The 24,067-nt window shown below is 35.2% G+C and overlaps 3 protein-coding genes across 11 annotated transcripts in view; 2 read left to right on the forward strand and 1 right to left on the reverse strand.

Moving 5' to 3' along the window:
• LOC106620217 (nose resistant to fluoxetine protein 6) overlaps nucleotides 1–4,997 on the forward strand; it is a 35,033-nt gene extending 30,036 nt beyond the window's left edge. Inside the window, exons 3-8 of one of the 2 annotated variants that reach the window (XM_036377572.2) lie at nucleotides 472–1,372; nucleotides 1,434–1,553; nucleotides 2,457–2,702; nucleotides 2,774–3,317; nucleotides 4,174–4,320; nucleotides 4,380–4,997. In XM_036377572.2, coding sequence (XP_036233465.2) covers nucleotides 472–1,372; nucleotides 1,434–1,553; nucleotides 2,457–2,702; nucleotides 2,774–3,317; nucleotides 4,174–4,308 — 1,946 coding nt within the window. In that variant the 3' untranslated portion in view covers nucleotides 4,309–4,320; nucleotides 4,380–4,997. Of the gene's footprint in view, nucleotides 1–471; nucleotides 1,373–1,433; nucleotides 1,554–2,456; nucleotides 2,703–2,773; nucleotides 3,318–4,173 lie in introns of both variants that reach the window. The other variant, XM_014238641.3, reaches the window with a different exon arrangement.
• Nucleotides 4,998–10,532: 5,535 nt separating this feature from the next.
• On the reverse strand, nucleotides 10,533–12,262 carry LOC106620220 (aquaporin AQPAn.G). The gene is made up of 3 exons (XM_014238646.3): nucleotides 12,092–12,262; nucleotides 11,122–11,680; nucleotides 10,533–11,058 (listed from the first exon to the last, which is right to left on the reverse strand). The coding sequence occupies exons 1-3, from the start codon at nucleotides 12,157–12,159 to the stop codon at nucleotides 10,873–10,875; spliced, it is 813 nt and encodes a 270-aa protein (XP_014094121.1). The 5' UTR covers nucleotides 12,160–12,262; the 3' UTR covers nucleotides 10,533–10,872.
• Nucleotides 12,263–16,500: 4,238 nt separating this feature from the next.
• LOC106620218 (aquaporin AQPAn.G) lies at nucleotides 16,501–23,719 on the forward strand. Of its 8 annotated transcripts, none has more exons than XM_070109280.1 (3): nucleotides 16,501–16,629; nucleotides 22,648–23,203; nucleotides 23,275–23,719. In XM_070109280.1, exons 2-3 carry the CDS (start codon nucleotides 22,667–22,669, stop codon nucleotides 23,485–23,487), a joined length of 750 nt encoding a protein of 249 aa, XP_069965381.1. In that variant the 5' UTR covers nucleotides 16,501–16,629; nucleotides 22,648–22,666; the 3' UTR covers nucleotides 23,488–23,719. The 8 variants fall into 8 exon arrangements, with proteins under 8 accessions (XP_069965381.1, XP_069965379.1, XP_069965376.1 ...); XM_070109278.1 differs by having other exon boundaries at nucleotides 16,562–16,689; XM_070109275.1 differs by lacking the exon at nucleotides 16,501–16,629 and adding an exon at nucleotides 16,636–16,881.
• Nucleotides 23,720–24,067: the final 348 nt, after the last annotated feature.

Consider the following 24,067-nt stretch of genomic DNA (forward strand, 5'->3'; position numbering starts at 1 on the left):
TATTATTTTATCCGAATATTCCGGTGGAATGTTGATTTCAAGAGATCAAACTAAAGTCCATGAATTCATGCCTTGGCGAATTTTATAAGATGGATAGATCCATGTATGTTTAACTTATTCCGAGAGTCAATGCTAGAGGCTCATCGATACAAATTTTAAGTATCTGCATGGATATTCCCTATAACTAACACCTCCTTTCCATTTCCTCTACTAAAAAAAAAAATTCTATTGACGTTGTGTCTAAAAAAACGATACTGGGTCTTCCGAGCCTTTCCTTTCCTTTGTTGACCTTTTAACTAGGTAAGACTCAAACCAGGTTTTGTGTCGGCATTAGAGATTTGAATGTTACGTTTACCATTAATGAACGCTCTCAAATTTATCGAAGAACTCTTCATGGTTTTGATTGTTTTTTCTTACTTAATAGTCATTCCCTAATTTTACCCTCTATAATCACCTATTACTATTTTCTAGTGCTCGACGCTTCGGCAACCAAACCTTCAGGTTTCGTTTTTGGTCAAAACTTTTGGCTGGGCAGCCGTGAAGCTTGTGGCGCCGTCAAAAACCCTGTCGCCATTACGCTCTCAAAAAACTATCAACGTATCATGCATTATGCCATTATCACCGAACGTGCACCCTTCGATGTGGATTATCGAGTTGTCTATTTGCGCCATCATTCACCCTGGCAGGTGGAGATCAAAATGATGTCGGAGGAAATTATTCACGTTGGACTCTGTTTACCCAGCGTTTGTGCATCGCATGAAATCGAAGAGTTGACACGCGCATATTTGGAACGTGGTCTCTTCATTGAGAATGACATATACGATATACGACCACAGTTGGCTTATGTGAAAGATCTCAAGTTGAATAAGAGTTTCTTCGAAAAGCGCACTTTCAAAATGATGTCTGTATTTTTGGCATTCACCAGCTTAATGCTTTTAGTTGCGGCTTTTCTGCGCGTGAAGCCAGTTGTGGAGGCGAAAAGAGATCAGAACTCGTCGAAGGTTTCGCAAGAAAGTTCGGTTGATGTTGCACAGCAATTGCTGCCTACTAAAGACAGCAAGGAACCGCTGAACTCAGTTTCGGGCCCTTCTGATTACAGCGAGCACTCGAATTTACGTGACTATGTGAAATGCTTTGATGTCTTGGACAATTATGAAAAAATGTTTACGGTGAGGGAAAATGCTAAGCGTGAGATTCCCGTTATAAATGGCTTGCGTTCGGTTTGTGCGATGTGGCTCGCGGCCTTTCATGTATTCTGGTACATGTACTTCACAGTGAACAATAAGGCCTTTTTGATTTCGTATGCGGAACGGATTTTCTTTCAATATGTCAGCTCGGCACCGCTCTTGGTGGATGTCTTCTTCACTATAAGGTAAGTGTGAATGGTGGTTATAAAGGATTTTATAAATTATTAAAATATTGCGTTATTTTAGTGGTTTCCTGCAGGCCTACAACTTTATACGAAACACTAAGCAGATGGAAACGATCCGTGCCAATAATCTTTTACAAAACGTGAAATACTTCTTCAAGTTACTCTTCCATCGTTATCTAAGGTACGTATGGCCTATGTGTTCCATTAGAATGGAAAAATACTCTATATTTAAATTTCTTGTTCAAATCAAGAGACTGTAGACGACTTCTATTAGGTTTCTTAGAGCAGTTAGAGCACAAATGGAAGGGAAGCTCACCTCATTATGATGTGAAGTCTCGAAAGTTCGAGAAGAAGTTGTTCACCTGAAATGGCATGCGCTGTAGACAAAGTCCAGGAAACGTGCAGCCTAAGGGTCATGGATATTTGCTTTAACGGGATTATAGACGTGTGAAAAATTCCGTAGAAGCAAAGTCGGTTTAGCAAGTGTAAACCATGAGTTTTATACTTTGGGTCCTATTTTAAATAAGCAAGGGAGTAAATATGCCTACCAAAGGTGGTGTTGGGTCTCTCTCACTGATAGTCCCTCTGATAAAAAGTTCACTGTATATCTATAGTAAATAAGTAAAATAAATGTATCCTCAAGGTCAAATCAGTTTGAACCTTAGGTAGCTCAAACACTGCTAACCGCTTCAAATTCCTTTCAATGATATTAGTTTCTGGATTAAAAAAGATATACCGGTTAGCAGGTTTGTTAAGCCATTCATAGATCCGAACCATATATGGTCTGAAAAGACAAAGTAGAACCATTAACACTGTTTATTTAAATATAAATAGTTACTCATAAATTTTACTTCGAAGTTACCCAATTGGCAAGCCCACATAGTCTGTTAAAATACTCCTCATGGATGTCGTAACGGAACTCCATCTAGTATCGCAAAGGATCCAAACTGGCCTAATATAATACATAACCTCAATCTCTAGGAAAAAATTGTGTAGATTTGCTGTTATTTTATTATTTGCTGTTGAGTTAAAATTCTTATTTATCGCACTGAGAAATAAATTTGTATTTATTTACTTTTTTCAGACTTGGTCCGCTATACCTAGTGATGATGGGCACAGTGGACTTATTTTTCGCCTACATCGCCGATGTATCGGTTTACCATATTAGCGAGCGTTTCGACGAAAAATGCACGCAATATTGGTGGCGCAATTTGATCTTTATACAAAATTTGTTCAATCACAATGACATGTGTCTCAATTGGACCTGGTCATTGGCGTGTGAGATGCAATATTTTGTTCTAGCAACCATTCTACTCTTCACCTATGCAAAGTGAGTTATATAAAACTGACTTCTTTCTCATTCGAAATCTAATGAAATATATTGTCGTTTGTTCGTTCCAGAAACCCACGCTTGGTGAAAGGTTTCACTGCGGCCATTTTAGTTGGAACCATTGTTTGGAGTTACTCCATTGGTTTGGATTCTAAATTTCAACTGTCCTTTGACTCTGTGCTTGCCACGGGCACGGATATCTACATCAGTCCCTTTGTACGCATTCTGCCATATGTACTAGGCGCTGTTACGGCCTGGTATCTGCTGCAGCGACAGTCCCAAATCGACATCAGCGAGTTGAAGGAGAAATGCTTTTGGAATTTAGCCATTTTCGTATTCTTCTCCTGCATCTATTCAACCGTCAAACGTGATATGTCCGTATTTTTATCAATTACTCTCTTCATTGTCGGTCGTTTACTCTTCTCGCTGAGCGTTTGTTGGATGATAGTGGGCAGCGCAACAGGACGTGGCGTTTGGTGGTCGCGCATTTTAGAGGCCAAAGTCTTTCAGCACATCAATCGGGTGACTTACGGCATTTATTTGCTGAATCCCTTCATCATAGCTTTCTTCTTTAGCTTGACGAATGCGAGTACTAATGCGGATCCGCTGATGATGGTGAGTTAAATGACTTTAAGGACGGAATCAGTTTCATTATTTTGTAGCACTTTGAGTCACTCTGTATTGTAATTCTCATGTAATGGTAGAAAGTCCGTGAAATGTGATTTAGCTTTTATGAAGTGCAGCAAGATCACTCTCCACCATGAGATTTCTTTAATATATATTGCATAAAGAGGCGAATTGAATTAAGTCTCTTAGTAAAAGAAATTGCAATTTAAGAACCAGGAGTTACAGCAACTACTGAGCAGACAATTGAGGAATACGGTGCTCTCTCGGAGAGAATAATATTGCGTAGCCGTGCTAGAGTACAGCTGTAAAAATTTCTAAAGGGAACAATCATTAGACCCGAAATTTAATTGCGTAAATAATCTTTCGGGTAGAAAATTAACAATTTATTAGACTCATGATATAAAATTCTAAGCTGTGTGAAAAAAAGATTCTGCGAAGAATTTAGGAGTTTAACCCTGCCTGAGTATCAGTTAAGTTCGGAGTAAGAAAGGTAGACATGTGAATGTTTAATATTTTTAGTTCGAAGAATTAAAAAATTAAAGTTAGATTGACTAGATATTAATTAAGGCCTAAGAGTACTCAGTTTGGTTGTAGATTAGGAAAGTTGTCAAAAATGTCTGGGTGTTTGCGATGAGGAGTTATGAAATATATAAAGCGAGATAAAGAGATAAATACATACCATTTATATAAGTACAAATATGGCAGTTTACTTCTACAAAAAGCAAAAATTAACTAAAATTACATTACCTTTACAGTTAACCTTAGCAAGTATCTCGTATCTTACATTATTCTCTTTAAAGTAATCTTTTTGCTTATAACTCTCTTTCTCTGTTTTATTTTGCAGTGCGTGGTGACATCTGGATTTGTTGTTATTATTTACTTAGCCTCAGTGGTGTTCTCGCTAGCGTTCGAAATGCCCTACTGCAATTGGTCCAGCTTGATGCTTAAAGGTGGCCGCAGCAAGCCAAAACGCCTATAACTATGCTACTAAGTGCTGAGGTTCAATTATAAATCGTGAATTTTGTATATATATTTTTGGCTATTTTATAGACGGTGTTATTGTGGATGCTAAGAAATCGCGGCATATACGAAAATAGTGCTGTATATGCTTTGTTTATTCGACTACCCTTTTGAAATGCCTTGGTCCACTTAATTTAGTCTTTTTTTTAATTTCATATTTAATTCATTGTGATCATAATCCATCCAATTGGGTAATTATATAAGATATTGATATTGTACATATGCATGACAGTATGTAATACATATAGACTATTGTATATATTTATATGTATGTACATATGTATATAAGCTTAATTTACATGACATAGTTTTAAAATGATGGCTTTAAGAGCTATAACACATAATCCAAATTTGCTCTTTCCATTAAGTGCTGCAATTGACACACATACATATTAATGTAGTTATACCTGTATATACTTGTTTTATGATTCGAAGCAAAAAATGCAGTTGCAAAATTGCGATTTTTTTTTTAAATTAAATTTTTGTTAATATTTTATTTTATAACCGAAAATATGCTTATGTTAAGTTAACCCCATAAAAGAAGAATATTTGTGGTATGTAAGAAATAAAAGGAAAATATGTGTACATATATAAATATATTGCAAAATGGTGATTTAAATATATAATAAATATAAATTTGTATATGTATTGTAAGTGTTTTAATCAGTCTCTTATATATACATTTATTAGGTAAGACACAATTTCGGTAGATTACCCGGTAGAGCAAAAGTCTATTTATTTTTAAATATAATATATGGCTGCATCGAACAGCAGAATAAATGATACAGTTCAGTATCAAGGCATCACTTAGAGGAGAACAAGAATTTCAAGCATGTATTAATGAAAAATTCAGTTTATAAAAAATGTGTAAATTCCGTAAGATAGCCCATCGACGAGGTAAGCACCAAAGCAATAATTCACCTGATATATAAATAAAAATACGAAGTCCCCGAAATCATAGGGCGAGTAAAATCGTCTATCGATTGAATAACTCACACTCACTTCTTGAAAACGATTTAGCGTATTAAAACTGATATTTTTATGACCCACATTCTTCAAATATTTATATCCGTATAATATTCAAATAGTACACTAATTAACATTTCAAAGCCTGACATCAGTTTGCTGGGAAATGCTAGAGAGTTATTTTAGGGTGAGTAAAAAAAGCGAATTTTTTTTCACTGATAACAAAAATTAAATAGATAACAGTTAAGCAGATGATCTTCTTGTTAAAATTAAGAGCCCAGCACAGCCTTTCTTAGAGGTGTCTATCCACCAAATTTTCAGAGTACAGAGCGAAAGAAAAAAATTGTGTACAATAAGGAAGGTCAAGTCGAAATAAGTGTACTTAATAAGGCGAAAACATTAATTATGAAGATCATTCTCTTTATCATCATCAGTTTGTATGGCAGCTATATATTATAGTGGTCCGATCTGAGCAATTTGTTCAAAGATTTTACCGTTGTCTTGAACTAATCCATGCCGTATTTCCTGAAGCTATCTTGTTCAATAAAAAAGTTTTTCGTACAAGACCTTGCTTTTGATCGTAAAGTTTGTATGTCAGCAATTTCCCATAGTGGTCTGATCTGAACAATTATTTCGAAGATTTTACTGTCGAACAATTATACCAAATTTAGTAAAGATATCTTATCAAATAAAAAAGTTTCCCGTGCAAGAACTTGAATTTGATAGTTCAGCTTATATGGCAGCTACACACTAAGATCGGTATATCAAAAACTGAGGGATTAGTTCACTTATATATAGTCAGACGGACCCAGCTAAATCGACTCAGGTTGTCACAGTGATCATTTATATACATATATACTTTATAGGGTCTCCGACATTTCTTTCTGTGTGTTCAAACGTCGTTGTATCTTAATAAATGATCGTGATTGTGTAAGTATTAAATGAAACTCTCGATACAACTTAAGCTCTGCTCTACAGGTTTGCCACTGCGATTACATCATTACGTAGGAGATATTCTTGAATAGTTCAATAGACTTTGTATGAAAGTTTTTCGCAGATGTCGCCCAGACTCTACTTTTATAGGGAAACGAGCATGTTAAATGTCGCTCAGTCCAAATTGATGGCCAATTTTAGGGCTAGATAATTAAAATCGATTGTGGTGTTTCAAAGATTTAAAAAATATATTTTATCAACTGTAAATTAATTTAAATATTTGTAATAATTTAGCAACCCTGGCTCGATCGTTGGTTCTTAAATTTGATCGATGCGTACAGCGTCATCTGTGTGTGAAATCGCTTAGCATTATCTGCTGCAGAGAATGTTAATAAATTTTATTTTTTATTTATTCTATTATGAGGTATTATCGAAAAATACAACTTCAAAAAAGATAAATACACCACGCAATGTGCGAAACGGGGAAAGGCTATAAATAGACCCAACGAATACGATTTATGTTTCCAATTTCAATGATATAACAAAATTATTATAATTATGAAAAGCGTTTTGAATTAAAAAGGTGGATTACTGGTAAAAACCCAAAAATTCATAATAAAATAAACATATAATCGTATTTTTTCCAACTTATATAATAATAAAAATTGTGTCTAAAGTGATTTTTCCCCTCTTTTGTGGTGGCTTAGGTCGTAAGCGTGAAGGAATTAAGCTCAATCCGAATACGAGCATATGTGTTCGAATCCTTAAACTCATGAAACTTAAATTTAATTTAATGTTTTAACTTATTTATTGGAATCGAAGCATAATAATTAAAATATTTCAGGAAGATATGTTCATGTTAAAATTTATTGAATGTTGCCTTATTTATGCGTATTAAAATAAATTTCATACCATTGTTATCGTTGGGTTTGATTTTGCACTCTACTGCCCCAAGTCCATTCTTGCTGATGTTGATAACGTGACATCAGCCACACTTGAGTTAGGAGCTTTTATTCTCAAATGAGGACTAACAACGTAATATCTGCCCTTTTCATTACGATAGATGGCAACTTCTGAAATTCAAATTTCATTATATTGAAATCACATCGTAAATTCAAAATTTGGTTCTTGCACAGGAGGTTCTTCATCGCTCATAAAGTTTTCTGATAGCATCAAAATATTCGTATTTTGGAAGACTCGATTGGTAAAAGCATTGATGTGCGCACGAAGACTTTGACAATCAAATACTATTATCGAAATGTCTTTTTTCGAGTTAATAAACTCGAATACTTGTTTATCTAATGTGCAAATTGGATTTCCCGCCATTTGATCATCTCATTTCGCAAAGGGCTTTGCTTTTAAACGTTCCTTCTACAGGAATCAACATTTGTAGAAACTCAGAACTTGTAGACAGGTTACTAGTTACCGTATTTGATAACTCTGTTTCCATCTCTGCTCGCTTTCGTGCTCTGTAATCACGATAATATTGAGCTGTTTTCCGTCTTGATCCTCCGGAACCAGTGGAAGTACTGGGGATCGCTACCTTATCTCCCTCTATGAAATTGGTTTGAAATGATTGTTATCATTGTGGAGCATAAAAATATGTTTACCGGAAAATCGTCACGTAACAAACAATCCCCGAATCAACAGTAACGTACCTTCACATAACCTCGATTCCCGTCCCCTGTAGCCTCCTTTCCACTCATTTTAATGAGACAAGACAACGACAAGCGACAGGTAGCATCTGTCAAATACAGGGGTTTCCAATAAGAATGATATGATTTAAAAAAATCACTAATTGGAAATTCAAATGTTTTTTATTGTATTTAGTGTGAAGTACAATCGAGATAATTAAATTCTGAATGTAACATCGTTCAAATGGCCTCCACGACTTTTCCACGACGAACGCTTGAAGAGAGACTCGTTTATTGCTTAAGACTTCAAATAACCCCACAAGAAGTAATCTAATGGTGTTAAGTCACAACTTTTTGGAGGCCATTCAATGCCACAATTTCTAGAAATTATCAAATCTTCAAACTTTTCTCGCAATAATTCGGTTGTTGCACGTGCTGTGGCACGTAGCCCCGTCTTTTTGAAACCAGACGTTGCCAAGATCAACATCTTTCCATTGACAGTAACGGTGTCACCAGCTTAATTTCGAAAAAAGTACGGATCGATGATTCTACCAGACCAAAAAACACACTAAACTGTAATTTCAGATGTATGTAATGGTTGTTCATGAATAATTTGTGGATTTTCTTCACACCAAATTCGACAGTTTCGTTTATTTACTGCACCACTCAGATGAAAATGAGCGACCATCAAATGGCAAAAGCGCACGAAAAGTTGCAATTGGAGAACGATTATTTGGATAATAAAATTGAATAATTTGTAAACGTTGTTCTCGCGTATATCTTTGCATGATGAAATTATAAACATAAACAATAACCATATTAAATAAATCATATTATCCCTATTGAAAAACCCGAAGTCGGGATAGCACGAACACCATTCCCGGCTACCAAAAATAACACCCATGAGTTATTCGCATTAGGAATACAAGTACAGTTTGGTTGAAAAGTTCGAAATGAAATAATACAGTTTTTGGTAAAAAAATATTTTTTTTTTTCAATATAATCTCCCTTAACTTCAATACTCTTATTCCAATGATCCTCCATTAATTTTATGCCATCCTTCGAATGACCTTCCGGTAGCTCTGCAAAATACCCGTTTATGGCTGTGATAGCTTCTTCATTAGATGAAAAACGCTTTCCACGAAGGTATCGTTTCAGGTTTCTGAAAAGGTTGTAGTCGCTGGGAGCCAAATCTGTTGAGTGCGGTGGATGCTGAATCAATTCATAGTCTAATTCTTTGAATTTTGTCATTGTTAAAACACCTTTGTGAGCAGGTGCATTGTCTTGATGAAAAATGATTTTTTTGCGCTGCAAACCAGATCTTGTCTCACGAATTTTTTCATCCAGCTGATCTAAAAGGCTGCATAGCCAGAGTTGTTTGTTTTACCTTACTGCAGATAATCAATCAACAAAATCGTTTTGCATTCCAAAAAACTGATGCCATAACCTTTTTTGCTGATCGTTGTGACCTCATATGCTTTGGAGCTGAACAGCCAGCTTCATTCCACTGTAAACGTTCTTGTTTCAATTCAAGATCATAGTGGTAGATCCAAGTCTCATCCACAGTTAAAAAATGACGCAATAAATCGATTTTATTCTGCTTAAAACGCTCCAAATTATACTGAGAAATTTGTTTTCAAACCAGTTTTTGTTGAATTGTTAGCGTGTGCGGCTCTAACTTTCCAATCAGATTTTTCATATGTAATTCTCCATGTAAAATGTGAAGTACTCATTCGTCTGAGATGCCTATGGCATTAGCAATTTCACGCTTAGTCAAACTTGGATCTTCACTAACAATATTATGAACTTACTCAATGATTTCTGGTGTGGTTGCGGTTTTTGGTCGAGATGTACCAACTTGAGAAAAAATAAATTTGGAGCTAGTAGTGCTATTTCTTTGTGAAAATAGAAACGTTTTAACCAACCTGTAATCGCAAAGTTCAACTTAGCCGTAAGGCAATGGCTAAGCCTCGCTCCGGTGTAAGCATGGTTCGAATAAGTCTTGACATTGATCTAGTCGATATATCCATTTTCTATTTTCTAAGGGGATTTCTGCAAACCATAAAATCTGACTTATTCATATATAAAATTATTATATAAGCGAGTAATTGACAAATGAGGTCGTTTTACAATTGGACTCTATTCACCGCGCAAAGTATAAGTGAAATCATTACCGCGCCCATATGGATTCTTGAATGCCTTGAGCGCGCTTATCCCAGCAGGTGCACTGGGTCAACACCCACGCTGAAGTCATGAGGAATTCCAAAAGGCAAATACACAATAACGATCTGATCTCGTCATCGCCGGTGTGGTGTAATAAGCCAGTACCAAACCTAGCATCGTACCCAAGTGCTTGGGAAATTCCACTTCAGTTGTCCCATAATGACGCGGGCAATTGTTAAACATGGATTCATGATACACCACTGAATGTCTGTACGATTATCATCAGTGCGCAGCCGTCACAGAGACCATACGACATTACGCCAACTACGACAACTAACGGATCCAAGCCATAACAATGTAACTGCATCGACATCGAAGCGGCACGGATTGTACCAAAAATGTATACTAAGAAAAGCTTGTTGAACTTCATTTGTCACAAAAGATGATCAAGAGTCAACGTTCAGATGGACGAGGAATACACTTTGCAAAAAATTAGGTTATACAAAAAACTTGTATGCCTTTATTATTTACTATTACCATCGAGAAAATGGACAATAAAGTAATATAGAATTTATGAAGCGAAAGGAAAATAAATATATACATTTGGCATATGATTGCTATTTGACACATTGAAGTAGAATCAAATTCCTTCAACTTCCTTTAAATTGTGTGTGAAGGCGTTGCTTGAATGACACGCGTAGATGAAGGCTTGTATGTGTGTAGTATGCATGTCGATCCGCTCCGAATGTTTATCACCACCGTTATTTCAATACTTTATAACACTTTAACTTTTTCGAGAGATGTGTTTATTCAGATGCCAATTCTAGTCATCTCTTTTCGTTCAACTCCCGCTCTACCATATCGCGTTTGAAAATCACTTTGTAAAACGTGGCGCTAACCGCTGAACTGAGCATTGGCGCCGCCCAGAATACCCATTGGTCCTGGTAATCGGAAGTCCAGACGGATGAGGCAACAGCTTTGAAAGGATTCGTCAAAGCACCAGTGTATTGACCCTAAAATTGGTATTTGGATTTCATGTTTGTATACGTATACTTTATGCTTTAGTTAGAGCTTACCCCAGCGAGAGTAAGGCAGGTAACGGTTAAGCCGAACCGAATCGACAATGAGTCTTGAAATGTAATGTTTCGTGAATCCGCCGCACTACAGGTGGTGAATATCAGCATTGCAGTGAGGACGAATTCAATCCAAAATCCTTGCATTGTGGTAATATCTGGATGTGGTGTGGCAACGCAGACACCATGTGCGGCACCGCCCAACTTCACGGCACTGTCTGGTATTAGTGCAATCATCAGAGCGTAACCGAGAAAAGCGCCAAGTAGTTGTCCCAAAATGTAAACGCCCGCCATTGTTAGTGAGATCATATCGTAAATGTAAACGGCCAATGTGATGGCGGGATTTAAATGTGCTCCACAAATGCAACCGAAACAATGTGAGATCACCATCACTACTAAGCCAATAGTAAATGCCGACTGAAATACGCTGTGTTCGAGGCTGTCATCATAGGAACCTCCCATACAGCCGAGAAATACCAACATTGCGGTGCCGATAAACTCGCCGAGAAACTGGCATATGTAGTCAAAGGTACTTACATCTAAATTCAATTTTTTCAAACAACTGAAAAATAAAGAGTGGTTCATTAGTAGTTTTCTACCGCAAAAAATGCATAGCTGTTAAAGGTCTTTTTCCACCCATTTTTTCAGATCCCACTTCAACTGCTTATAACATTTTAAGATTTAAGTTTTTTCATGTCTATATATGTTATTGAAACATGAATATTAAAACATGAATTTTGTATTTATAGCGACCAAAAAACATCCGAAAATTCGTGCCACTAGACGAGATTGCTCCTTTAAAAAAATACTATTGTAATGAAGGATGGCACTTAATAGACCTTCTTAAAATTTCGAATGTCACCCGATCAACTCATAAAAATCCACAGTTTTGATTTACAAAAACAACATTGAGATGATCGGTGATCATGCAATTGTTGCTCGAATATACACAAGTTTTCAATTTAAAACAAACCTTCTTGTCCACCGAATTGGCTGTGGCTCGCGAACATATGTCGGTTGTTGTAAGGATTCTACGCTCATTTTATTTGAATTTTACTACTATGACAACAAAAAACAAGATGTACCGTGGTTGAAATGAAATTGAAAACTGTCACTATATAAGCTTGCGAACGAAAGTAAATTTAAGGTAGCGAACAAAACGATCGAACGATAACATCAACCAATATTTGCAGCTGATATAACAGTGTATCTACAAGTACATTTATAGCCGTAATATTTACACATTTTCTGCTATTCTAATTAACTCAATTTTGAAGTGTTTAGTAGTTGAGTTTTGCGTCGCTTTTAATTAATAATAATAACCCAACGACTACTCACCTTCCGCATAACCGTCGCGAAGGGTGCAATTCATTTACGTGCGGAATCAGCTGAGTCAGAAAAGACAAGAGTGTTTTTCAAGTGTTCAGATCAGCTGAGTCAGAAAAGACAAGAGAGTTTTTCAAGTGTTAAGATCTAAAACTGCTCAGCTATAGAAACAAAAATATAATAAATTGTTACGTTTTTTATTTATTAATAGAAAGCAATAGAGTCTTTTTAATTTGTAAAAGTGAGTCAGATAAGTCAAATGTGCAGGAATGAGAATTCAAATTAACACATATACGGCGGAATGATTCGTTTAGTTCGAAATTTGATCTACAGGATTTTAACAGTAAAGGTCTAAACTGCCACGAAAAACGGACCGGGATATTAAATTTAATTTCATACAGGAGAAAAGAACTGCAAACTGTTCCATTCAAGATTTACACTAAAAATATTATGCCAAACAATTCCCTACGATCAGCAAGTGTAGGTAGTTTTATAAGTGTATAGAGGTAGACTTAAGCTAGAATCGCAACGGAAATGCCCTAAGGCGTAAAGTAAAAACTGTTTTTGAACCGACTCTAACTTATCAGAATGGATTTGGTAGCTAGGGTTCCATACAACATAGCCATATTCCAATGTAGCTCTAACCATAGTTATAAAATGTGTTTTAGTAATATACAGTAATAGTAATCCCTAAATTCTTTAGATCAACTTTTAACAAAACTGAGGACAGCTTTTGCTTTCAAGACCCTGGTATCAATATGAAGACTAGAATTAAGCTTAGGGTCCATATTAACTCCCAAATCAACAAAATTCAAAACTTGCTCTAGACTATTTTTTTACATAAGGAGAGTGGTCCAGAGATCTACGGGAAAAGCACATCGTCTTATATTTATTGAGATTCAATGGCAAATCATTTCTATCACACTAAGCAACCAAATTGTTTAAGGCTGCTTGCAACAGATTCCTTTGCATCAGTTGAAGTGTATGAATTTAAAAGCTTTACATCGTCGGCGTATAATAAAATTTTTGTGTATTATTTTTTCTGTAAAAGTTCGTTAGTAAACAACAAGAACAGAATTGGGCCAAGCTGGCTTGCGGAACACCTGAAGAGACATTAATTGTATCTGAAAGATTATCCTCAAATATCACTCGTTGTGTACTATTATAAAGATACGAAGCAACCCATTGAAGTAGTCTTGGTCGGAAGCCCAAAAGATCAAGTTTATATATTTGAGTCAAGCGATTTACTTTATCGAAAGCTTTACTTAAGTCAGTATATATAACATCCGCAAACTTATGTTCTCTAAAATCCAATGATACATGGTTTACAAATTCAAGCAAATTTGTTAGAGTCGATTTCCCTTTACGAAATCTATGCTGAGATGATAGCTTCAAAAAGTTTAAATATAACTGATAATTTTGCAATCCTCCAATAGTTTTCAATGTTGGACTTAAATCCACTTTTATGCAAAGGGATTATAAATGACTGTTTCCATATTGAAGGAAATATACAGTGCTAAAGAGTGGAACTAAGTATCCTTGCCAAAGGCAAATTAATATATTTGGCACTATTTTTCAGGAAGCAGGGTATCATGTCTGGGACGTAACTTAAAGATGGTTTTAACTTATTTAGGTTAAGTAGTACAACTTCTTCAGAAATAATTGGAGCGTTAATTAGTGTATTCGGATACAGCACGTGCTGATAGGAAAAAATTTTAGGAGAATTATTAGAGTACTTTGACTTGAAAAATTCTGCAAACATATTGGATATAATGTCATTGTCACTTGAAATGATAGATTTGTATTTCATCGCGGACGGAAATTTGCAAATCCTGCGTTTGGAGTTAACGAAATCATAAACCGATTTTGGATTACGTACAATATTCATTTTTACCTTGTTTCAGTCAATATTATAACATTTTTTGTTTAGATCAAGATACTCTCGAAGCGGTTTTTTTTAAATATTTAAAGTCTCGAGTTTTTCTATTTTTCAATTTTTATAACTCTTACTAAAACCACGGACTTGTACTTTTGCTTTTATTAACAATTACTACTAGAACATACTTCTCAAATAATTTCGTAATAATATTATTAAAATGGAAGGCACTCACTTCAATATCACCATTGTAATCAGGCCATGTTATCGTGGAAAGTTCTCTATTTAACTTTTCAAAATTAGCTTTTGCAAAGTTAAAATATTGATAATTACTATCCCATACATAGCCTATGATTTCGACAGATATTTCCAAAGTCGGATGATGCGAGTACTTTTGAATTTATTTTCATTCAATCTCCACCACTGTTATGTAGGGCTCTATTTCAAAAACATTAGACTGGTTCGAAAATTACACAAATTTATTTTAGTACTTAGGTTCGCAGTTAGTTGCCAATTTTATGGTTGCCGTTAGCTAGTCTTGTTATCTCATTTAATGTTTCTATGAAAACATATTATTAGTTTAAATACCCATGCATGTTGTTTGCTCAATAATTAAAAAAATATGGAGACAAATCGTGAATATTTTCGTGTGATCTTCACCATATTCACGTGGAAAAGAGAAAATAGAATTCATTACTATGGTAAACTAAAGTCGTCATACACCTAATCCACATCATCAAATATAAAAAGCACAAAAAGAGATATGTATGTATATTCGTCAATGTCATAGCGAATAAAATGTGGGGAATAGTGGATTTATTTCGTGGTTAGATTAGGTTGGATTACCTTAATATTTAGTGAAATTTTATGAGTGGAAGTGGTAATCACGTATTTGAAGGAAATGTCTTTTAACGCATTTATTTTTATTACCATGGCTTATACTTATTACTTGTTTACATGTCAAATTATAAGTAGCCAGTTAAGTATTAGACGAGTGCTAACTTAATGCTTAACTTCAAACTAAAATTTTAAAATTCGTTTAATTAGTTGCTAACCATACACCATTCTCGTCGTGCTAATTTTTAATTGGTAAGAATTTTTGAGGTTGTTTTCAAGTTTATAAAATGGTCATTTTATTTCGGTACTTCTAAGTTCGGTACTTCTAAGTTTTCTCTCAGTAATTTTTAATCATTTCAACAAATGTATTTACCAACAAAGTGTAGAAAAAATGTGCCATAAAACTCTTAATATATAATTTTAATTCATTTACTGAGAAGGGCCTTAATAATAGATTTTCGGTTTTAACACCATACTTTTTTTTTATAGGAATCAGTTATTTTACATTGTCTAAATATTATGGTATATTCATACAAAACTTGTGTAAAAAATGTTCGTAATTAATTGTTCAATAACTCGAACTTAACACCTTAGCATCTGACTGGCATTTAAGTTTTTTTTTTCAACGTTTTGTAAGAACTTAATTTTTGTGCTTCGCCTCGTCTCCGCGCGAACTCGCCGTTATTTCGTTGACTTGCCACTATGCACAAAGGCGTTTCATCTGAGGCTAATTATTAATGATAGCGACTGGTTTGTAGGGGGGAATGCGTTTGGAAGCATTAAAACGTTATTTTCCTAATATAATAATATTTGCGTAATAACTTCGTTCTAACCGTTGAAAGCAAAATTGAGAGGTGGGAACATTGTTTGTGCGGGGCAAGAAGAAGTAAGCATCAGCGTATGTGTATTTATGTATGTATGTATGTGTGATTGTCATACATCGAAATACGCATAGATAAGGGAATATTCAATAAATCTAAACATATGAACATATTTTGCTGAGATATTTAAATTATCTCAGTAAGTAAAATACGCTATTAAAGTAACTGAATTGAGATCAGCTAAGATTAAAATTAATTAAATAAAAATTCAATTAAATTTCTTTGGACAGAGATTCATTAGCATTCTCTGCTCTGGATGTGTTACCGAAATCGAAATTTATGAACGTTTGCGTATCGCCCAATTGATAAATCTCACACACACATATGTACATACATTTACTTTCATTATACAACCACTCATAGGTAAAAGAGATTGTGCGCTTGTGTGCCGGGAAAACAAATCATTTGTGGCGGGCTGATGAAAGTCTGAATTTTTTGCAATTTTTTTGTTCAAATATTCTGAAGTGAATTTTCCGTTCGAACATATATACATACATACATATGTAAACGCATACAACTATAAATACTGAAATAATTTGATTAAAACGGTAGGCTACGAGTATATACGAGTATATATGCTGGTGACTGGAGGTGAGACGTCTCGTGTGCAGATTAAGTAGTCTTCTAATCGTTGTTAAGTAGGCCAGACGTGTATGTAAATCCAAAGGCATAAAAGCTGAAAGCGAAAAAAGTTAATTACTGCAGGTGTATACGTGTGTACGAGTATGTGTGTGTAAATAGCGTTAAAATATTATCCGGTAAAAACAACTCAGATCCATCCTTAAGATTGAGGATGAGCTGGCGTCAGTGCATATACAGAGGTGGAAGTGAAAGTGTGTATGGGTGCGTCGAACTATTTATATAAGTAACTGTAAATAAAACGTCAAAGTTGACGAAACTATAATATCCTTCACAGGTGCATTTCTTATAGCATAAAAGTGTATAAAAAAGTGTTATCTTGATTTTGATTGATCAGTTTGTCTGGCGGATATATGATATATGTGGTTTGATCGGAACAATATGTTCGTAGATTGTAGTGTTGCCGTGTACAATAACTCATGCCAAATTTCGTGAAGATATCCTGTCAAATAATATTGCTATATGCTATAGTGGACCGATTTGAACAATTTGATCAGATATTATAGTGCTGCTTCGAATAATAATATGTGCCAAATTTTGTGAAGATATCTCGTCAAATTAAAAAGTTTTCTATACAAAGACTTGATTTTGACCGATCAGTTAGCGGCATGTCAGCTATATCCTATAGTACTTCGATATTGGCGGTTCCGACAAATGGGTAATTTCTTGAAGAAAAAAATATGTGTGGAAAATTTCAGATTGACATCTCAAAAACTGATTGACTTATTCGCGTATTTACAGGCAGATGGACGGACAGACAGACGGACTACCTTCTGGGTGTTACAAACTTTATGGCAAACTTAATAGACCCTATTCAGCTTCTAAATAACATATATGTATACACTATTTATTCCAGTCAACTTTGTGCCGAAATAGTTAATGAGTATTATCAAAAAACCTATTATTTGGTGAGAAGGCAAAATCCATGACCACGCTCATATAATACATTGACTTGCGAAAATATTCGTAAAAATTTCTATCAAAACTTTTTTGATATATGTATGTGTATGTATGAAAATGTGATCAATATATATTAAATATAAATTCGATTTTATATGAGGTTCTTTTAAAACGGAAACCTATACTCATAAGCCATCAAAATAAACAATTCGTTTTGCTAGGCTAGGTTTTCGGACTGATCTCCACAACGGAGAACTCACTTGGAATGTAGAAACACCGGTTCTTTGTATTATAAAACCTCCAAGATATGCATAAAAAAACCTCATGTATCGACGAAGTGCGATTTGTTGAGACGGTTTACCGAAAACCTACCTACATGCCGCAGTCTAACAAAAGCTAGGCAGTCGAGAAAAATTTCGAGAATCTAAACTTTTAAAAAATGCTCGTTGTTGACCAGTGCTCACTGAGCTCACGCGTAGTCTAGTTGTATTAGCGGCAAAAGGAACATCGAGCTCCAACTCGTTCCCAGTTTGAGGATATTACAGAAAGACGGCGTTTTCTTGCAAGCTTATAGTTTGCATCATGGCCAAACAAGTCTAAGTGTTAACCAGATCTATGGCCGTAAACATATAAACCGATGACATTTTTCAAATTGTTGGTTCAGCGCACCCTAAAAATATGGTACTTCAGTATAATTTATTTGAGTTTTACCGCGGTGTGATTCTATACTGCGGAATTTAAATACGACGATAATACTGATCCATAACCCTAAACATGAGAAAACTGGTGTATCAATAGCTAAGAAATAATAATGCTTCATGTCGAAAGATTTCAGTCAAGGCTATTCAAATACGACGAAGTAGAGCTGATGAAGTCCAAGTTAAAATGCATACACAGAAATATGCCTGTCAAGTTAGAATATAATATGTCTTCCACTCCATTCAACCGGTAAGTTGGTTCCATAATCTGGAGCACTAGTTATCATTAATATTGCATATTAACTTTGTATGAAATATTAGATCCTTCAGATCGCCAAAATCTGTTATTGATTCACCATGTTCCATGATCACTTTATTTTAAAAAAGGCCAGGTGTGATATGAGCATTATTTGTCGCGTGGAAAGAAACCTCCATATTTAGTTTTGTTCACCTAACGGTTGTTTGTATCACCTAAAACTAATCGAGTTAAATAAACGGTTATATATACATATTATATTTAAATGATCAGGATGACAAGATGAGTTGAAATCCGGATGTCTGTCTGCCCATCTGTCCATCCACCCGTCCGTCCGTCTCTCTGTGCAAGCTGTAACTTGAGTAAAAATTGAGTAATCTTGAAACTTTGTACACGTTTTCTTTGGCAAAAAAGTAAGAACCAGCTCGTAGATGGGCGTAATCGTACCACTGCAACGCCCACAAAACGGCATTAATCGAAAACGTATAAAGAGCTATAACTAAGCCGTAAATTAAGATACAGAACTCGAATTTAACACAACAATTCTAATTAAGGAGCATAAATCTAATTAACAGTGGTTTGAAAATCTTGAGAAAGCGGGCGTGGCTTATAAACTTAATGATGTACACATACAGTGTAAAAATAGGTGAAATCGGATGATAACCCCGCCAACTCCCAATATGCCGGTTTTGGTAAAAACTATTAAAAGTGTGATAAATCAATAACTAAATTCGTCAGAGAGCTGATGATAGTATACGAGTGAGAGCGTATTTTCCTAATAACAGTGTATCTTTGTGCTTAAAATAAATAGAATCGGGTGAAAACATCCGGTTGATTTTACTCCATATCTATATGGTGTGTTGGTGACGGTATATGAGGTACTTTAATGAAACTCAGGGAGCATACTATTCTGTTAATAGTATGTTGTATTGCTAAAAATAGATAATATCGGATCAATACTACCCCTATCTCTCATATACCTAACTTAAGATTATTATCTCAGAATTTGTACATTCGTGAAGCTAATAATTTGTTTTCTTGCGAAAATTTAGCTAGAGCTGGTCAGTAACTAAATTTAATTTAAAATTTTTAACAATAATTACAAATTCATTTGCCAGAAATGGGAAAAAGCAACAAAGCTGTTAGTGGAAAGGCAGCAAATTAAAAGCTTCATTTATAGTATATATATATATATTTTAAGCAAAATAAAGTAAAAACTTTCAAATTTTTCTTTCAACAAACTGCAAATAAGCTAAGAGGGAGCTTTTGAGTCGGATTTGGAGTGGTAAATATAAAAATGCAGTGCAAGTAAGCCACAATCTATCAGCGACGAGCCAGGTGAAAGTTTCTGCGGAAACAGTCCAAAGGGTTTTCAGAAGAGTTGGTCTCAGAGGGCGTGCTAAACTAAAAACCCATTGCTGTCAGAAAGGCATCAAAAGTTGCGTCTCTCATTTCGAAAAATGTTACAAGGATTCGAACTATAATGGCTGAAAAAAGGTTATATGGTCTGACGAAACCAAGATAAACTGCTTAGGATCAGATGGTCGCGAGCGAACTTGGAAAAATAAGAACATGAAGTTACGATCGCAGCACGTTAAGCCTGCACTGAAATTTGGAAGCAGCTCAATTATGGTTTGGGGCTGTATGACTACTAACGGTATTGGAGGACTAGTCAGAACTGAGGTTAGAATGACGTCAGACTCTTACATTGACATTGTGAGTAAACATTAGTTCGCTTTTTGGAAGACTTGGACATCGTTTTCCAGCAGATTAATGATTCGAAGCACACGATGAGGAAAGCTAAAAACTGGCTTCAAAATAATGGATTTACAACGCTCATTTGGGCACCACAGTAGTTGGGGAGCAATAAAAAGATCGATTGTGGGTGAAACTGTCACTCTTAATGAATAACGGGACAAGGTATAAAATACATGAAGTTCTATTGTACTAGAGACCTGTAAAACACTAGTTGATAGTATGCCGAGACGAATAAAAGCAGACATTTGGCATCAATGACAGGAGGCTATACAAAATATAAATATCACTTTCTAAAGAAATATTTGCTAAGTTACAAAATTGATTACAATGAACTACTTTGATTTTTCCCCCCATCTGAAAGCTATTGTATTTATGATTTTTTCTACCACAGTTTTTTCTCATAGACACAACAACTTTAAAAAATTTAAATTTTCTATATAAATAACTTAAGCGTGATCGTGATTCTATATAAATAACGAAACATATGTGAGTCACTGTATATCGAATATTCATAGTTATCTCTCACGTAGTTCGCTAATCTAAATGTTTGAAGTATGGACAAACCACATGCCAACTCTCGGAATTCCCAAAAGCAGCGTAAGAACTTCGTAGACACCCTATGTATTTGCTACATTGTTTATCTTCACTTTGTAACCTTCATTGTTTTTACTTTTAATACTTTTTATTTCAAAACGTAATTAAATTTTTATTTTAAAAATAACCCAACCCTTATAAGGGCTGGCACTTCACTTTGACAATTTTATCAACAATATAGTAGGAGATTATATCTACGAGTACTTAAGTAAAAAAAAAAATACAATATTGTAGGAAATTATATCTACGAGTATTTAACTATTGAAATTAAAAAAAGAACAAGACGATTTGATTGACATCTAAAGTACTTCAAAAAACCTTGTTGCTCTTGTTAAGTATAGTTAAATAAAATTAGTAAATTCTAATACATAAATGTACAGTATGGGCAGTATGAGGTTTGATTTCGTTCGATAAGGACGTACGCTTTTACGGTTATACTGGAATAAATTAATATGACCGTTGAGTCCGCGCCTGATCCGACAACTGTGCCGATACCAGATTCAAATCAGTCTTCCAGAAGGTGTGTTGTGCGCTTTCAAGTTTCCAATGGACTCGGAAAGGGTTTTGTGATGTGTGAATAAAAAAAGTTGTCAATTTATCTGATATTATTCTGGTGATTTATACAATTATTCGTCGATGAAATTTCAAATATCTGAGATGTGTTCATAGAAATCCCTGCAAAAAGAGTTTAACTACAAGTAGTTCAGATCAGTGTCTAGCTGGAACTACTTTTGGTCTTATCGATACTTTCGTACTTTATACATGGTAGAGAGTGAACCTTAAAGGGTGGAAAGGGACGGTAAATAAAACAAAGTGGTCATATCAATAGTCTTTCCTTGCGCTTCTTCGTTTCAATATTGCGCAAGTGAATGAATGGCAATAGCTTTGTTTAGTTTCGTTCGTGCTTTGGTCGAAACTTTTTGTGTTAAAAGAAAAAGTTCCAATTTGAATTGAGTGAAAAGCTGAGAAATATTTTCATTATAAAAAATAGTCTAACGGATTTCTTCTTTGAAAATGTTTATTCGCGAAGAATTTTTTCGCTTTTTCTGCCAAGATTATAAAAATTTGTTTGGAAAGTAGTCCCTAAGACTAAGCGAGTTCCAAATCGAAGAAATATTTATTGATAAAAATCCAACAATTGTCTTTAAGTCAAATTGGTTCGGAAAGTAAGTCGATCAAAGGGATTCATGTCGATTTGGGAGTCTATAAGCGCCTTTTCGTTAAGAAAACGGCATGCAAGTATTTATTCAGAGAATGATTAATCAGGAAGAATCAGTAATCAAAGATAAATACATCAATGTTGTAAGACCAATTTGTTTGATCACTGATGATCACATCCGTTTTGAATGATCTAGCTGTAAGCCTCTTCGTAATGGTTGCTAGCTTTTGTTTGTTTTCGACATTATTTTAGACTTTTCCTCTGTGGAAACCTAAACCGACCGTTCAAAATATGTGTGATCATATCGGCTTTGCAGGACCTCGCAATAATATACGGATAAATACCGGAAAGATCAATCTTATTGGTTAAAACCCCATGGGTAATCTCAACTTATAATTATGGGTTTTTCGAAGACACGTACTGATTTCACAGAATTCAACCAAAACCGAGGGATCTTCAGTGTTTGAGTTCTTGGAAAACATTTAGAAAGGTTAATCATAAAGCGATCAAGTCTCAATAAGTTTAAATTTCTGTAAAAATAATATCAAAAAAATGTATTTAACCCACGACAATTTATTAACCCGATTTTTATTTTCGCCTATCAGCTGCCTTGACAAATTGAAAATGCAGAACAGTACGTTGGATAAAATCATCAGCTTCCTAGGTGAGCTAATCGGCACCGGACTGCTGATCTTTCTCGGCTGTATGGGTTGTGTGCAAAATGACGCCTTCGAAAATAGTCACTTTCAAATGACATTTAACTTCGGTTTGGTCGTCCTGATCATAATCCAATGCTTCGGCTGTGTCTCCGGTGCACATCTGAATCCGGTCGTAACCTTGGCTGCCTATATTTACAATTCAATTTCATTGCCGATGGCTGGTATCTATTTTGTCGGACAAATGTTGGGCGGTTTCATCGGTTACGGTCTGCTGAAGGCGCTCATACCCAACAATACCGTCTCATTGGAAAGACCACACAATCTCTGTGTGACCGCTGTGCATGACGACATTAACGTCTGGCAGGGTTTGGCTATTGAGTTTGTTATTACTGGTGTGCTGATTTTCACCTGCTGCAGTGTCTGGGACCCACGTAATGCCAAATTCCAAGATTCACTGCCAATTCGTTTCGGTTTGGTCATCGTTTGCCTTGGCATCACAGCGGTAATAGACTTTAAATATTTTATTTGTTTATACCAAAACTAATATATTATTATTATTTCCCCACGCATTAGGGCCAATTTACCGGTGCCAGCATGAATCCAGTTAGATCTTTCGCGCCTGCTGTGTGGAACTCAGACTACCAGGATCAATGGATATACTGGGTTGGTCCATTTGGAGGCTCAACGGTGTTTGCTATCGTCTATAAGGCGATCTTCAGACGCGATGTTATTGAAGAGAAGGTCAACAACAAATTGCGTGTCATGGAAGAATTGCCACTCTCATAAGACACGCTTACTTAGCGCACGACATTTATCACTCGAAATACCCAGTGGTCAAAATATTCAATAGCTGTGTTGAAAAGGTTCAAGACAGTGGTTGTATGACTTACATTATGCCATTTGTTGGAAAAATTGTTGTAAATATACAAATGGAAAGTTATAAAATTGCTAAATAAACAAAAAATTAAAAGATCAAAAATTAGTTTTGGTTTTTTAGTTTACGTTCGGAAACTTTAAACTTCTCTGATTTATTTTTTGTACGTTAACTTTTAAGGCCACAAATTAGGTTTCTGTGCCAAGGATTAAATGATGTCCTCTGCACGCACCCAACCAAGCCGAAATTCTGTTCATACTCAAGGTGCCGCTCAGCATACTTCTAACCAAACAAGATTCAAAATTTAAGCGGCGCCCGTAGAACTCAATTTTATAAGACGCTTTTTTCTGGATTCAAATAAACTTGAAAGACATTCTTAATAGCTTAAGAAATGATCTAAATCCAAAAACCATCTTAAAATTGAAAATAGTTCGTAACCTTAAACAATGAATCCGGTACACGAATATAGTTTTCTTTGTCATATTCTTTTTA

Source organism: Bactrocera oleae, chromosome 4 (genome assembly GCF_042242935.1).
Source record: "Bactrocera oleae isolate idBacOlea1 chromosome 4, idBacOlea1, whole genome shotgun sequence".
Classification (NCBI taxonomy): domain Eukaryota; kingdom Metazoa; phylum Arthropoda; class Insecta; order Diptera; family Tephritidae; genus Bactrocera; species Bactrocera oleae.

Excerpts from the sequence above, each read along its gene's own strand:
- LOC106620218 (XM_070109273.1), top strand. The coding sequence starts at position 18,389 with ATGCTTCATGTCGAAAGATTTCAGTCAAGGCTATTCAAATACGACGAA. Across the intron at positions 18,526-22,647 it reads TCTTCCACTCCATTCAACCG|CTGCCTTGACAAATTGAAAA; the intron begins GTAAGTTGGTTC and ends TTCGCCTATCAG. Across the intron at positions 23,204-23,274 it reads TTTGCCTTGGCATCACAGCG|GGCCAATTTACCGGTGCCAG; the intron begins GTAATAGACTTT and ends CCCACGCATTAG.
- LOC106620220 (XM_014238646.3), bottom strand. The coding sequence starts at position 12,159 with ATGAGCGTAGAATCCTTACAACAACCGACATATGTTCGCGAGCCACAG. Across the intron at positions 11,681-12,091 it reads CCAATTCGGTGGACAAGAAG|TTGTTTGAAAAAATTGAATT; the intron begins GTTTGTTTTAAA and ends TTTATTTTTCAG. Across the intron at positions 11,059-11,121 it reads CCTGCCTTACTCTCGCTGGG|GGTCAATACACTGGTGCTTT; the intron begins GTAAGCTCTAAC and ends TACCAATTTTAG.